General features: G+C 38.6%; 1 protein-coding gene across 3 annotated transcripts in view; it reads right to left on the bottom strand.

Annotated features, from left to right (window-relative positions):
* LOC137625647 (uncharacterized protein F09G8.5) overlaps positions 1 to 17,349 on the bottom strand; it is a 223,814-nt gene that overhangs the window by 54,520 nt on the left and 151,945 nt on the right. For 2 of the 3 annotated variants that reach the window (XM_068356568.1, XM_068356558.1), the window contains 3 exons: positions 9,229 to 9,267; positions 4,055 to 4,100; positions 2,278 to 2,424 (listed from right to left, as the gene is read on the bottom strand). In XM_068356568.1, the coding sequence (XP_068212669.1) occupies positions 2,278 to 2,424; positions 4,055 to 4,100; positions 9,229 to 9,267 (232 nt within the window). The remainder of the gene's footprint in view (positions 1 to 2,277; positions 2,425 to 4,054; positions 4,101 to 9,228; positions 9,268 to 17,349) is intronic. The other variant, XM_068356564.1, reaches the window with a different exon arrangement.

Genomic DNA, 17,349 nt, shown 5'->3' on the forward strand with positions numbered 1-17,349 from the left:
ACCCAAGTTCAGCAACAATAATCAAAAAAGGGTTTCAAGAGTTTTATCGAAGATAACCAACACAGCGAAAGCAATAAAACCATGAACAAGTACTTCACCAATCGGTAGAAACTTGAGGTTAAGCGCGAGCGGAACCAATGCTGTCACTACCACCGACAGAGAAGAACTGAATTGGTTGAGAAGTATATGCGGTATCTGGCCGATAGTCGGCGCTGGTGGGCACACCCAGCAACCTTCATGGCGATCGCTCGCGAGTTTTTGGAATCTGTCGACCGTCGGAGACGTAAGCTATATATATATTCACCGGCTAAGTTTAATATTTAAAAATAGGCACATGCTCCACATAGGGAACTGGCATAGCCTGATCAACTGAAGGAGGAGCACACTGATATGAAGTATTTAGAGCCTCAAAAACTTTAGTACAAAGAATAAAAGTTATAACATACGAGAAACTGTAAATAGAGAAGTATCAACCAAAAATGTTACCAAACAAAATAAATGCAATATGCTGAGGCCAAGACTAAAAAATAAAGGACAATCAAAGGTGGAGATTGGAATGGGGAAGTTGTAAGGGAACATTGCTTGTTTACAGTTATATTTACCAGTGACTCCTTCCAAACAGAACAAAGGGTTTCATATATGTTATACCGAGAAATTATTTTATTTTCAATTTCTAGTGGAAGCTTTCTGCTAAGGAATGAATAGCACATTAAAGAATGAATAGCACATGAAGTCCAAGAAGTTTTATTGGTATAATATGAGTAAAATTATATCACTGTGAACTTATTTTATCATCTACAAATAAATTTTCGCTTGAATCTTCACCTTCAAATCCTGTGGCTGCTCTTGCTGTCAAGACTTGGCACTATTAGTTAAAGCTTCAACACCTTTGATGCTTCTTCCTGTAACCTAGAACATCAGAGAAGGACATGCAGTCTTGCCTCTCCATTTTTGTGTACTGGAAATTTGCTTGCTTGGAAGTCTCCCTTTACAAGTTCTAGGGCTGTTACTTCTAAGAGGGAGGTTTCTGTCCATTCCTCCTATAACCACTGTATATTCAAAAGTAACATTTCATACTTCATCTCTTTCCACATTGGTATTGACTACACCTCATGACAGTCGCACTCTATTTAGTGTTAACAGCAACAGCTGTCTCCAGTTACTCTTCTGATTTGTCCAAAGGAAATCACAAAGTAGCGTTTCCTATTCCAGTTGATTCCTCCAGTTACCCCTAACCAAGCACTTACAGAGACACCTGAAATTCCTCACAAGAGTATTTATAATATCCTGCTGAACATGGTCTAAAATCTGCAAGCAACAAGACCAGCATAGTCTTTCCAGGAGTCCTGTAACCAAAGTCAGTTATGTGTCTTCATGTTAGCTAGTAATCTTGTTCCCTAAGGTACCCCTATGACTCGCAACATTGACTGTCAGGTCATTGGAGTTATAAGAGCTTTCCTGATTCTTCATCTTTATATTTCATATGGCAGTCATACTACAACTCTATTTTAAGTTGTGACTCTTTATTAGAGTAATCTTCTTATCGTAATGCTGCTGTTCTTGCCCCACAATCAACACTTACCTAGCTCTCTGTAACTAAGAACTGACCTCTCATCCAATTATTTTCCAATTATTCTTCTTCCCTCAGCATGCTCTTCAACTTCAGCTCATTCATTAATATCTGCAGGCTCTTTTCAAACTTCCCTAACAAGACCTTACGTGAATGGGAGACTATGGTAATTCCGGGACTCAACAAACCATTAAAATGCTAATTTTTACTCTCTTAATGATATTTTGTTAAATGAAGACTCCAATGAAGAAACTAAAACAACATTTTCGGCCACTCCAGGATGACACTTACATCATGGAAAATTTTCAACTTTGTCTGTGATACAGTACCTTCAATATTGGGGAGCTTCATCATCCCTGCAGAGTGCCTGTGTTTTTTTAGCTTCTTACAAAAATATTGACTTCCATTCATTTCCGACTTTTTTTTCACATAAGGTTATGGTACCAATGAAAACATCAATGTACTATGGCTGCTGCTGCTCCTCATCTTTCTTTACTCGATCAGTAGCCATTTTCTTTGGACAAGGCTATTTGTGATTACTAAGTTTGTGTAGAAATGTTTTACGATAAAAATATATTTTTCGCTCAAGCAAGATAGCTACATTACTTGTCAAATTCTACATGGTTGAAGTCTCCATATAAATTACCTCCTAAGATGGGTTCCGCTCTCTATAGTCAATTATAAGCCACACAAATTTTACCACTAACCCGTGACTGAGTTTGGTGTTCATATCTTGGATCCGAAGCAGGTGATCGTTGTTCATACCCAACAGGCGACTGTCTTACTTCTGGTGGAGAAGCATATCCATAACCATCTCCTCTGCTATAGCCACGTTCTCGTTCATCAGTTTCACACTAAAAAAACGGGGAAACATCTAAATGGACAAAAAAAAAAAAAAAAAAAGAGAGAGAGAGAGAGAGAGAGAGAGAGAGAGAGAGAGAGAGAGAGAGAGTGTGTGTGTGTGTGTGTAATTTAACCCTTTACAGTACTAAACTTAAAGCATAACTACTACTTGGTCTGTGATGATTGGATTTTCTCCAACCCAGATCTTTCCATTGACTAATTTTTCTACAAATACTACATGTACTCACTTCAATTCTAAGTATCATTCTTGACAGTAAATATACTTTTGAAAACCTTTGCTGTCAATTTCTTCATCAATTGCATAAAATTGAAATATTCAGAAGCAAGCCTTTAAAGATATTTTGAACCAGTTTCTCCAGAGAATGTTTTAAATTAGAAAATATGGTACAGTAACAATATTCACAATAATGTGATGATAGTTTAAACTTTGAAAACATGATTTCCTGAACATCTTGACATAAGTCTCTCTTCATAATTCATTCCTTTTGTTGAACAAGTTGACAGATGTCTCGATTCATAATTAACTTGTCCAACTTATATAGAGTACTTTGTGTATCAGCACAATCAGCTCTAACAGTGGTGAGAATAAGGTCAAAGTGCAGGTCTGGCAAAGTCTAGCCAAGGTTACCCGAAAGGCAAGCCCTAACAAAGTCTAAACTATGCAACCATACACGAATATAATACTAATGTAATGCATAAAAAAAATATAATTTAAGTAATAAAAAAAAAAAATATATACAATTGCTTCCAGCAAAACATTGTGTGGCATTGTATGGCAATAAAATACTTAAATACATGCTCAATCAATACAAGACTTGTACAGTAACACTCAAGCAATCAATAAGTAGGGCATGAAATTTATAAATGTGTGTATGTGCATCTGTAATGAATGCTATGTATAAGCAAAAATTAACAAGGAACACAAAACCTGTTGTACCATTGCAAAACAAGCCAGTAAACTTACACATAATTGCCCTCTATTTATAATTTTTGAGATCCTGTTTCCTATAGCAAACTGAAACCAAAGCATTGTTTGATTTTCTCTACACCAGACCTGCAGCTTAAGTTGAACAATTATCTCTTCACTCCCTAACTCCCAAACCCCCCTCACCATTAAACATATATAGGAATTAGGCAATTTTACCTGCCTACGCAGAAATATTTCTTTTGAGCTCTCTGCTCCCATTGAAAATCTAATTGTCAATCTAAACTATGTTAAAAAAGGCTCACTTTCACCAATCAGTGAGAGCAGGAAAAAATACTGATTCACACAAAAGTGTGCAGTTATAGACAAGTGCAGATATGCAAGAGATTACAGTACTATATAAAACTGAGTAATTCATTATTTTTGTTTTTATTTAATATTTCTCATTTAAAGCTCATTCAAAAATTCTCAAATCACAAAATAATAATAATTCCCACTAACAAAATAATAGAAATTGAGCAATAATTTCATAATAGTAATAAAATACGAATTAATAATCAATAATAAAAATGAAAGCAATAAATCATAATAGAATGATGATGATGATGATGATGACAATTATTAAACCTTCACTAAATAAAACCAGGAATTAAGTAGTACTATACTTCTGTGGCTAAATATTTAGCAATACATACCCATCTTTGTTGTTCTCGATACTGTTGCTCTTGAGAAGGTCGTCGACTATAAGAGAGGGAATAAATAAGCTTGAATAAGTTTTAAGTTTTCAGGTAATGCAAATACAGTACAACTTTGTATAAACATTTTGAGGATCCAACTATTTTTTCTAAATATTCCACATAGATATTTGATTTACTTAAATTATACAGTATTATTTCAAAATGAAAAAAGACCAGTCTATCAAATAAAAGTTTTGAATTGGTGTAGATAAGCCCACATTCATAGAAATATGTCTTTAAAGATGCAACAGGAAGAGAAAATTAATCCCTTTAGGATGCCCCAGACACACTGATACTAGACTCCTCTCTCTGGATACAGCTCTTTTTACTTTGCTCATATATATATATATATATATATATATATATATATATATATATATATATATATATATATATATATATATATATATATATATATATATATATATATATATATATATATATATATATACTGTATATATATATATATATATATATATAATATATATATATATGTATATATATGTGTGTGTGTGTATATATATATAGTCTCTCTTTAACTCTATATGACTTACAGAATTATAGGTGTGATTCTTGACAGCAAGTTTATTTTTGAGAAACATATTACGTCTGACTTCTCCTATTGCACAAAAAAATTGGCTTATTGAGGAAAGTCCTGCGAGATTTTTGGTGATCAATCTATTCTCATAGTGTTAATTCTTTCATTCTACTTTGTTCCAAGCATTGTTCTCCTGTCTGGTCTTCAGCTGCTGATTCTCTTCTTAATTTGTTGGACAGGAACTTTCGGTCAATTAAATTTCTTGTTCCTGATCTAGATATCAATCTCTGGCACCGTTGTTCAATTTAGTTTGTAATGCAAGTTGCATAAGACTTTTCATAATTCTGACCATTCTTTACATTCAGACCCCGAACAGTATAATCCTGTTCGTAATATTAGATATGCAGTTAATTCTAATACTGTAGTCAGGCCTTCTCCATCATGAGGCTCAATACTACACAGTATTCTAGAAGTTTTATTCCAGCTATGACCAAGTTGTGAAATGATCTTCCTAATCGGGTAGTTTAATCAGTATAACTTCAAAAGTTCAAACTAGCAGCAAATGTTTTAATGTAAAACAGGCTGACATAAATCTTTTTACAGTTTATTTATGGAAGATCTATTTTAATAATGCTCCTGTTCTTAAAATATCTTATTCTATTTGTTCATTACTTTTCATATATTTTGTTTGTTTCCTTATTTACTTTCCTCACTGGGCTGTTTTTCTCTGTTGGAACCCTTGGACTTATACCATCCTGTTTTTCCAACAATGATTGTAGCTTAGCTAGAAATAATAATAATAATAACAATAATAATAATAATAATAATAATAATAATAATAATAATAATAATAATAATAATAATAATAATAATAATAATGAGAATAATTCCAGGTGCCCTTGGTTGGTTCCACAGAGCTAACACAGGGCTCTAGAGGTGGGAGTATCATCATCATCTGCTCACGGAGAAATAAGAAATGAAGCAATCTCAGTGAACACAAATCTCATTAATGTTTGAACAATGCTGTGACACATTAAGGATGTGGGAATGGCAGCTAGAATTTTTTCCTTTAATTATTGTGCTCAGGAAGTACCACAAACTGGATTAATGAGTACTGTTGAATTTAAATATACTAACTTCTGAAATCTTGAAAACAAAATAGGTAAATGGAAAAAGTGACTACTGATAAATTCATGCCTTAAATATACTATCCTTCTCGTTCTTTTGCTCAAAATGATCATACCACAATAAGAAATGTTGAAATAGGAGGAGGACAATTTCTATGACTGATGGATTTGTACGACAAAAATCAGTAGTTTCACGAGAAAACCATGAATCAAAACAAGAAAATATTGCTATTGAGGTGGAATGTCTCAAAGATATAAACCCCAGCTTAGGCAATATGGAGTACTTGGGGACATTGAAGGCCAAGAACTAAGCGTCTTAAGATTATTTCACTGGGTATAATGAGTTGTTACCCAGAAAGTTACAATATAGTTTGTACTTCAAAATACTAAAAAAAAGGGAGGGATCAACCTACCATTCAGATGTAGAAGCTTGTAACCCAAGATGGAGTTGGGTTATAGCACCTAACACTTTGGTCTATGAGGCCATTCAAAGTACAAGTGCAGCTAGGGTAAATCTCTAGTTACACTATAACATAAAGAGGAGGTTGGGTAGCAAAATGAAAGTAGGCAAGTGCAACCAGGGGCTAATGAAACATTGAAAAGATATTCAAGTAATGGCTACAATGCACCACGCAAGGTACAATGGTGGCACCATCCCCTCATGAGGTAAAATCCCAAGAGAACCTGTCTCTTATGAAGAGATGCAGTATGAACAACCACATTTCCTTGTAATATCTCATAAAAATTGTCAAGGTAGATTGACATCTGCATATACTGGCCCATTTACGATGGCCTTGAACTCAATGATCCACTTAAAAGTAACTAGACTTGATATGGACCCCAAGGGCCAAATCTATTTTAGCAGTTACTTTGGACCTGTCCAGTCAGGTCTATAGATGCTTATGTTCACGTCTGAAGAATTGTATCCTTGAAAACAGATTTCCTTTGCCGATTCATGGATAATTCATGCCTGGAGTCGCCCCTCTCAAAGTTTTGTCCTCTTTGGATAGTGATGGAACTCTCTCGCTGGCCAAGGAAAGTTTTCAGCATAAACAGACATTAAGGATGGAGTCGCACACAGGGAATGGTGCTATTCTGACTTCTGGACAAGAGTCTATACGACTAAAATATAGACAAACGACATTGGGTCATTGGGTCCTTTGACTGGCCAGACAGTAATACACTGGATCCGTCTCTCTGTTTACGGCTCATTTTTTTTTTTTTTTTGCCTACACACGCACTGAGATTACCAAACAATTCTCCTTTGCTCAAGGGGTTAACTACTGCAATGTAATTGTTGGTTCGGTGGTTACTTTCCTCTTGGCAAGGATAAAAGAGACTCTTTAGCTATGGTAAGCTGCTCTTCTAGAAGGACACTCCAAAATCAAACCAATGTTCCCTAGTCTTGGACAGTGCCAAAGCTTCTGTTTGGGGGTAGAGTTCTCATGCTTGAGAGTACATTCAGGCACACTATTCTAACTTATTTCTCTTCCTCTGGATTTTTTTTAAGTTTTTATAGTTTATATATAAGATATATTTTAATGTTACTATTCCTAAAATATTTGAATTGTTCATTACTTCTCTTATAGTTTATTTCCTTGCTTCCTATCTTTGCTGGGCTATTTTTCCCTCTTGGAGTCATTGGGTTTATAGCATCCTGCTTTCCTAACTAGGGTTGAAGCTTAGTTTGTAATAATAATAATAATAATAATAATAATGATAATAATAATAATAATAACAACAACAATAAAAATAATAATAAAAATCAAAGCTAGCCAGCCTCGGGAGAAGGTGTCTGCCCTATAAAGCAGACAGCTAAGATGCCTCAAATACATTAACAGAAGATGGATAGATGTATGAAAATGGGTCCTTATGGCCCAATGTTCATGCTAAAAATCACCAGTCCGCTGTAGTGAAGATGATGTACCAGGGTGTAAGGTTTCCAACGATAAAATTTGTTTTTTGTGAATTGTTGACGGAAGCCAATCTCTAGCCCATAGTTGTTGGCTAGGCTAAGAGTCCTTGATGGTAAAAACGTCATGGATAGTTAAACCACTCATTAATAAACGTCATGGATAGTTCAACCACTCATTAATAAACTACTACTTTTGCTTAGTTTATGCAATACTTTTTTTTTAGATTGGTTTCACAACCAAGCTTGCCCTAAGATCATTTACAAGCAAGTCACACAGTTTAAGGTTTCCCAAGAAAATTTTAACTCTCCATTTCCAGTGACCTCAATACTTTGCAAATTACATTGGCTTATGGAATCAGCTTTGGATATTAAGATCTATTATGATTTATATATTTATGCATGTCATAAAAAAATTCTTTTCTGGTGGAATGACATAAAAAAGACAAAATTGAGTACCTATACTTCCAAGGTGAAATAATGGAAGATGTGATATAAGTTAGAGAAATAAAAGAAAAATATATTAAAATCACTTGAAAATTTAAGATAATCCACGGGGTCTAACAACTGTACATGCACTGCATGACAGGTATTCAGAAGAAGAAATTAATTATTAGAAAAGCTATCATGATGCTATTGTCAAGTGATATAAAGGCACTATTATTTTTTCTTAGAATCCTGATGCCAAGCTATGAATTTTAAAAAATATATATAACTTTTCACTAATCTTATACAGTATACCAAACATGTAAATCTCCCCTTATAGAAGAAAAATGAGACAAGTACATACAGTACTAAAATTACACCAATAACAATCAATACATAACATTTGCAGATCAATAAAAATGAAAGCACCTAAAGACAATACACACAACTTTATAATAATAATAATAATAATATTAATAAAAAAAAAAAAAACTTAGAAAATATAATTTATAGGTTTCATGCAAAAGCAGAGTAGAATTAATTCTTCTCACAAGCAAAACTGAAGCTGGCATGCTGATCAAAATAATTTGAGAATATTACTTCAAATGTGAACTTTTATCATGATTCTTGGTCCTCTGAAAAGAAAGAAATGATGGCTGATGCACAATCTGTAATACCAAAACCAGTGAAAATATATGAACAAATCATCAGTGCGTATCTGAAAGTGCTCAAGTTGTTAGTATGCATTCACTAAATAGCTATTTGTAAAGCTCTCCACAAATAGAACTACACCTTCCATTCTTCCTGAAGATAAATAAGGACTATGCTGTGCACAGATATTTGTGGACTTTAAAGTTCACACTCAGTTGTCCAGAGTTTAGTCAAGTGGTATAGTCTTTGCAAACATTTCTTTGATACTGTACAATGAAGGGATCGTATGATCCTTAGAGGACATCCACAAAAGGCCAATTCTTCTTGAATAAGTATAACACTGAAAGATGACTATCTGCAACTACTACCACACTTCAGCATGCTTTTTCTTTGACAGATAAGAGATTTTTAGCTGCTTAGTGAACTTATCAAAAGTGTTATACAGTTATTAACAGTGGGCCATTACCAAACAACTCACCTAGCATATGTGTTTCCATACGAACGCCCATTCGTCAACCTTTAAATGATAATATTTAGAGTAATGTTTTAGTGGCCTTCATTTCATAAATCTTGGGTTTAATAAGACAGGAGGGCATTAACTCAATCATAAGAAAGTGTAATCATTGATATATAGAATATCTAAAATGCAGTCATGTGGTACTTGATAAAAAAACTCATCTTGTTCATACACAGCATAAACCATAACATTTACCATTTCTGTTCCACACCAAGTCTTAGTGCTTAGACCACTTCAATATCTAATAAAACCAAAAAGAAAAGGTGCAATAATCGAACCATACAACACAAAATTACTTTTCTTTTACTAGTGTTTCCAGGATCTCCAACTGTTTTTTCTTTTTTGTTTTTACTCCTCAACCACAATTCTTATTTACAAGTCTGTTATAGTCCCAACTATGGCTTATCAAGTTCAACCGTTTTTTTTTTTTTTCATTTCACTTAAAAAATTTTTATGATTTTCTTCAGCTTTGTTTTTTCCACTAGTTAACCTGGTATACTTCCTGTTGAGTATATCTACATTTTCAATTCACTGCATAAGGTCCTCAACTTACAAAATTAATTGGTTCCAGGATGCTGATTGTAAGTCAAATTTTGTTACCTTTTGGCCTAGGGTAGGCCTAACCTGAACCCCATGCCTATGATTTCCAGCTGCAAAAGTCAACAAATAATTGGGTTTCATATAATACAGATATTAGGTTATTGCAAGTGTCATTTTGGTTTCATAATAGTATTTTCTTGGCGGGAAGCCGTACCATAAATTAATCTGAATTCTATTTGAAGCATCCCAACTATAGTTGACAGTACAAAACGGATTTTGAGCGATGCGAAAAATCCATTTTTGGGTGAGATAGCCATGTAGTCCTGATGGAAGGTGCCTATAGGTAGCTTCCGAGGGATATTTGAACTACAGTACAGTGATATTCCCAGAGAATTTACCTTTAGGTCTCCAGAATTCTAACTCCTGGCGCAAATATCCTTAAAATTTCTCTTAAGGATATCGCATAATCAGGGGACGTATATCTTGATACGACATATAGCAATCTTCACCCGGAATAGCGTTTTCGCCTCGAGGGGGAAGAGTGGCAAATTACAAGGGGAGCCATTATCAAGGTTACCCTTCCTCCTATACTACTATTGAGTATCTAGATGGCGCCATATCCAAGATGGCGGTTATTCCTAGTAGCATTGAGCATGGTGCTGCAGATATAGTAGTTTTGGGAGGGATCCTGCCAAGGCCTTTTCAACAGAAAAGGAGGGCGGGTTCATCAGGACGACATGGCTATCTCACCCAAAAATAGATTTTTCGCTTCGCTCAAAATCCGTTTTTTGGGCTCAAGCCATGTCGTCCTGGTGGAAGTTTACCAGAGCATTACTAGAAAGTACTATATCTGTGGATTTTCATTGGTGCTTTAACCTTGGGACAATTTTTCTATGGTCATCTGGACCATTGAGACAAATGACGTTGCCGTTATCCGTCATTACCACTAATCATAGACAATGTTAGTGCTTCCTGCAACCTGCAGGGAAGAGTCATACTAGACAGTAGAAAAGGGGCTTCAAGGTTAGCATATATTGTATGAACAAACATAAGTATCCACTAGATATACAAACGGTCTCACGGTTTCTATATATTGTTGGAACAATATAAGTGTCAACTATATCCATTGTTTGTAAGCATACAATGATATGAGGTTTACTTAACTAAATAAGTAAGAGAACTCTGGCATATTTAATGTGCAAATTGCAGGGTGAAAGAGGACGTAATTATATTCTATTAGACATTTATTTTGAATAAATGACGAAATGGAAAAACGAGTGTAACGAATGTAACGTGTTAAAGGAATTATACGTGCAACGTATACAGAAAATATTTTTCCTCCCTGAAAGGAAAGAAATGATGAGTGCCACTCTAAAACTGAAAATTTTTATAAATTTTCCCAATATAAATTCTGTAAATGTTGTATACTATCAACACTGTGTACTATGTACACACGGCACAAGTGTTATCTGTATAATTCCACACCTGATGTTTTGATCACTCTTAGTGTCACCATGGTGACACTCACTTAAAAATTATCGTACTGTAAGTATCAACACCTTTTCACCCTAATTGATAATCCCAATCAATTAACTGTTCATCGCAGCACTAGACGACAGGTTTTAATACACTACCTGCCGCCACCACATAATGCTTCAGTTCATGGACTTGCTTAATGTAGTGTTTGTAGAACACTCTGGATGATTTCCATCCAGTATATGAGTGAAGACGCTCAAAGTCCATATACTGAAAAAAGTTCAGTGATGAAGCAATTTTCCTTGGATCATGACCTGCGGGTGTACTGTCAGGATCCGCTCTGCGAATGAAATAGGTGAGCTTCGCCCTCAGTTGTTTTAGGGATAAGTTTGATCCTGAGGTTTCTCCTTTGAAGAGCTGTTCTCCCCTGAAGTCTGAAGTTCTACGAAGATAGACCTTTAGACACTCCACCGGACATAGAGAGACATCTTCCTTCAGAGGGAAGGTTCTCCAGGGACCCCATCTTTTAGTGGGTAGCTCGTTCATGGCGAGAAAAGCTGGACCAGGAAAGAGATTCAGTTCTCCCACTTCTGTGAACTGAATGTGGCCCTCATTTCTTGATAGGGCTACTATTTCACTAACTCTAGCCCCTGAGGCTATAGCAAACAGGAAAATAACTTCTGGGTTAGATCCTTGAGAGAACAATCTTCATTGTTCACAGATGAAGCATAATGTAGGACCTTGTCCAAAGACCATGAAATGGGCTTCGGAAGAGCTGCAGGCCTAAGTCTAGCGCATGCCTTCGGGATCTTGTTAAAGATTTCGTTTGTCAGATCCACTTGAAAGGCATATATAAGAGGTCTAGTCAAGGCTGACTTACACGTAGTTATCGTGTTAGGTGCCAGACCTTGATAATGAAGGTGGATAAAGAAGGACAGACAGAAGTCTATTGAAATTTCTTTACGGTCCATTTGCTTTAACAAAAGCAACCCACTTTTTCCAAGACGATTCATATTGTCTTTTAGTTGACTTAGACTTGTATTCTTCTAAGAAGTCTATACTGCCTTTTGGGATCCCAAATCTTTTCTTAACCACTAGGGCGAGAAAATTATTAAATGAAGGTTTTGGGTTCCCTGTGATGAATCGAAGACAGTTAACTTCTGAACCTGTTGAGATAGTGCTGGGTTCGGTACAAGGGCCAGCCTCAGCCTCAGTTCCCTCACTAGAGGGAACCAGTAGCTCTTGGGCTATTTGGGAGCCACTAGAGCTGCCGTTCCTTGGAAGGATCTCAGCATGTTGAGGACCTTCAGCAGGAGATTGGATGGAAGGAACAGGAAATTCCGGGTCCATCCGTTACAAACTAGGGACATGGCGTCCGTTATCTCCCCTAGAGGGTCCTCGTATGGGGCTACATATCGAGGTAGCTTCTTGATGACGCTCGTCATGAAGAGGTCCTTCTGCAGTTCCGGGACTTGTTCCAAGATGGAAGAGAATGAGTCTGCGTCTGTGGACCATTCTGACTATCAGCTTGAACCTGAGTAGAGCATCCGCTGTCACATTGCGGATCATTTGTAAGTGAACTGCTGATAGGTGCCGTCTCTTTAGGCAAGGGATGGCTAATATCACATGGATTATATAGGACGATCTTGAGCCTTGTCACTTCGCTGTCCAAGATCAGCCTGATGAGGGCTGATCTGCGTGGGGAGAGTTTTCCCAACATCAAAAGGACTGCCATGGCTTTCAAAAAGTTGATGAAAAGGGCCTTGAACAGAGATGACCAAATCCCTTGGACTTTCTTTTAATGGGAGTGAAATCCCCATTCTTCCGTCGAGGCATCCATGTGGATGATCATTGATGGTAGAGGTGGTTGCAAGGGCACGGTCCTCATTGCGCTCTTGGACTTCGACCATGGGTTGAGAAGTGATCCAAGTAAGGCAGATATTGGTCATTTTAGATTTCTTCGAGCGTTTGATGCATATCTTCTCCAGACTCCTGACGCATCTTTCAGCTGTGCTCTTAGCACTAGGTCTGTCACTGCTCCGAATTGGAGAGAGTTCACTACTCTTTCCTGTTAGCGTCTTGAAATCATATCGGATTACAGTAGTCTCTTGACCGACCCTGCGATCTACTTCTTCTTCCCTAAGAGAAAGGAGACAATGTGACCTCAGGTACCAATGGTTTTTCAATCATTGAAACCTTTGAGCTGGAGAGAGTCGAGACTTCTTGAAGTTGATTTTGCACCCCAGATGTTCAAGGAACTGGGTTACTGTACTTCATTGGATGCTTGCAGACCAGCCGCTTCGGGTGCTCCCCGCACCAGCCAGTCTTCCAGGTACTTTGTTACCTGAACAGTTTCTAGGTGTGGTTGTTGCACGACTGCGTCTGCCAATTCCGTGAAGATACTTGGGACTATGTTTAGTCCGAAGAGTGTGGCTCTTAGAAAATATTTTATCTTCTGTAACTTGAATCCTAGGTGGGAGGAGAGGGGGCGACTGACTAGAGGATGCCAATAGGCATTTGTTAGGTCTATCGAGACTGTGAACGCCCCTCTTTGTAATAGGGTCCTCATGTGTAGACAGATTAACATCCTGAACTTGCTGTTTCTTATGAACTTGTTGAGTGGCGACAAGTCCAGAATGACTCTGAGTTTTCTTGAGTCCTTCTTGGGAACACAAAACAGCCTTCCCTGGAATTTGATGGACTTTGCTTCCCTTATAACCTGTATGCTCAAGAGCTATAGGGTATACTCTTCTAATACGGGGTTGGAGTGTTGGGAGAGTTGAGGAAATGATGGTGAAGACATGTCCAGTTTCCATCCTAGTCCAATCTTGATTAGGCCTTGGGCCCAAGGATCGAAGGTCCAGCAATCCTGAAATTGTTGGAGCCTCCCTCCTACCAGACGCGTCTCCTTGCTTCGATTGATCGGAGGGTTTACCTCCTTGACCGCCTACCTGGGGCACCGCGGTCATAGAACTGTGGGATGTTGTTGAGCAGGCCGAGGGAAAAGTATAGACTTTTTCGTCTTCCTTTTAGGTTGGGGACCCACATCCAGGGAAGACTTCCTCTTTGAAGAGATGCCCTACTTCTGGAGAAGGTTCCTATTCTCCGTGATGGCTTTCTCGACTACCTCTTTGACTACAGTACATCGTTTGGAAAGAGGTCTTTACCCCAGATGTTGGAAGATATCAGCTTCCTGGGTTCAGTTTTCACTGTTGCAGCAGCGAACACGAACTCTCTACAGCCTCTCCTAGCCTTCATAAAAGCATATAAGTCTTTTACTAAGGTGGCCATATGCATTTTGGCCAGGACCATGAGCATGTCTGGGGTACTTCGTTGGCCTGCACACATCTCTATGCAGTTTTGTAGGGATAAAGAGGCCGCAAGTCTCTCCTTCGTCTCTTGTTCCTTGCACAAGAGAAACTCCGAAAGTTTAGGGAGATTCTCGCTAAACTGTCGTCCAGCGATGTCCGCGTCCAGTTTCCCTACTAAGAAGGTTAGGTGGACTTCCTTCCATTCCTTCTTCTGCATGGGCAAGGCTAGTAACAGAGGCCTGCTCTCCTCAAGTGCAGGGCATGGCTTGCCTGCCTCCACTGCCTTGGCAACAGATTTAAATGCCTTCCACGTAAAGGGGAATGCTATTGATGCAGGAGCAAGAAAGGTAGGGTGTTTCTTGCTATGGACAGACACTTTCGACACCGAATAACCCGCCTTTCTCAGCTACTTGACAAGATAGCCTGTGCCTAATTGTGGTCGAAAACCATGACTTCCTCTGGTTCTGTCTCCTCTTTTGACATTGGTTCATGCTTCAGTCGAATGAAGCAATCAGGGAAAGCATTAAAGCTTGGTCAAAACTGGATGTCGTCTAAGGGGACAGCTCCCATCTTCTCTGAGATGTAGAGTTTGCCGTTCAAAATCGGCATAACCTCCGCATACCTCCAGGCCTTGGTTTTGGAGCAGGTCAGGAAGTCTTGGTCTCTGGGTCGCTGGAAAGACCCTCGGGAGGCGATAAGTGGAGCTTCACTAAGCTCTCTCTTGAATTTCGCTTCCCTTGTTTCGCCTCGTTTGCAAATGTTCTCCATTAAATCTGTAAGATGGGCCAGCGCCTGGCTCGTGTTGTCCAATGGAGGGGTAGAAGGTGAAGACGTCGAGGGTAACAGCTCTGGGGCCGGTGAAGACGTCGAGGGTAACGGCTCCGGGGCCGGCACAGACAGAAGGAATTCCGACACGACATCGTCATCTCCTCCCAGAGGTACCACCCTGCCATCCGTCTCGATGGCAATCTGGATGCAGGGAGGTAGAGTCGTGCTTGGGGCACAACCATTTAACTACCCGCTTTCGGGAACAGTAAGCTACGCATCCTATTGTTAGGTAGGTATGGTCCCAGAGAGTTCTTCTGGAACCCTCTTACCCACTTGCGCAGCTTTTTACGTGCCGAATCCCTCGTTCTCCGTTGACTTGGGGTCATCGAAACCTTCGGTCACCAAGGTCCGGCAGATATTGCACACTTGGGGGTCCCAATATTGCAGGGATTCGGTAATAATGGTGCAGGGGGCATGAGACCTGCATGCTGTATGACCATAGCCGTACTTACTCCTAAGATTGCAGAAGACCGCATCGCATGTCATCTGAGGTTCCTCCTGTAAAGAAAGGAAAACAAAATGAGTATACAATTGTTTACCTCACATGATAAACAGATATGCAATTATTCATATTTTAATCATTATAGCTTAGGATAGTAAGCTAGAAAGAAATAGGGAAAGACACACATTTGTGGTAACCTCCCCCCAATATTAAAGATAAAGAGTTTCCTTTATCAGGGCAACTCTAAAGAAAAGGGTTCTAACCCCTAGGGATAGAAGAAGTATACACTGCCACTGACCCTTCTAATTATTTAATATTGTGGGGTAAGTATTAACTGATTTCCAATCAGAGTATTGAAGGAATTCTACTCTTTCAATATAGGTTCGGTCTCAGCAAAAGCCTGTACAAGGGTACACAAGATATGTTAGAAATTAACTACTGTATAATAATACTATAGTTTTCTGTTTGTAGTATATACTATATTGCAAATATACTGGCTACTGTATAATCATATACTGTAGTTCAGCCGGTGTGTTGCCGGCATGGCTAGCACCTGGCGGCACAGTCCGGCCGGCATGTTGCCCACACATGCTTGTGTATCCCACCCAACCAATTGCTGTGACCTTCCCTTCCAATATTAAAACTATAGTGTTTGCTGATCAGGGAAGCTCAAAGATAAGGGTTCTAACCTTTAGGGATAGAAAAGTGTACTACCACTGACCCTTCTAAAATATTTAATATAGTAGGGTAAATTGTAAACTAATTTCTAATCAGAGTATTGAAGGAATTCTATTCTTTCAATATAGGATTGGTCTCCGCAAAAGACTGGGCAAGGATACACAAGATATGTTGGAAAATAACTACTGTATAATATATACAGTAGTTTTCTATCTGCAGTATATACTCTACTGCAAATATACTGGCTACAGTATAATCATATACTGTAGATCAGCCTGCATATTGCCGCCAGAGCTAGTCCCTGGCGGCACAGTCCAGCCGGCATATGGCCGGCTGGTTAGTACCCTGCGGCACTGGTACAGTTGGCATGCCGCCGACTGAGTAAGTACCTGACGGCACCGGCCCGGCCGGCAAGTACCTGGCGGCACTAGCTGATAGAAAGAGAGAAAGCATGGAGTGAAGGACTGCCTTATTACAATGTATATTTAAACTAATAAGGATGTAAGTATATAAACTTACTGCCTTCCTCCAGAAAGAAGGTTCAAATGGAAGGGGAGAATGCATCATTCATGCTTCCATCCAGCCACAAAGACCGTTGCCGGCACTGCCGGTTACAGGACTGTGGATGGGAGTCCAAGGGAGGACTGAAGAACCTTCAGCAGCAGTTGGGTCTCCCACCGGCAGCAGCGATAGCCGGCACAACCTTCCCGGATCCTATGTCCGAAAGGGAAAGACTGAGTGGCTAAACAGCTGCTTATGTAGGAGCCCGGCCGGCCCCGCAACCCACCGGCAAGCGGTGAGATTGCA

Source organism: Palaemon carinicauda, chromosome 2, assembly GCF_036898095.1.
Source record: "Palaemon carinicauda isolate YSFRI2023 chromosome 2, ASM3689809v2, whole genome shotgun sequence".
Lineage (NCBI taxonomy): Eukaryota > Metazoa > Arthropoda > Malacostraca > Decapoda > Palaemonidae > Palaemon > Palaemon carinicauda.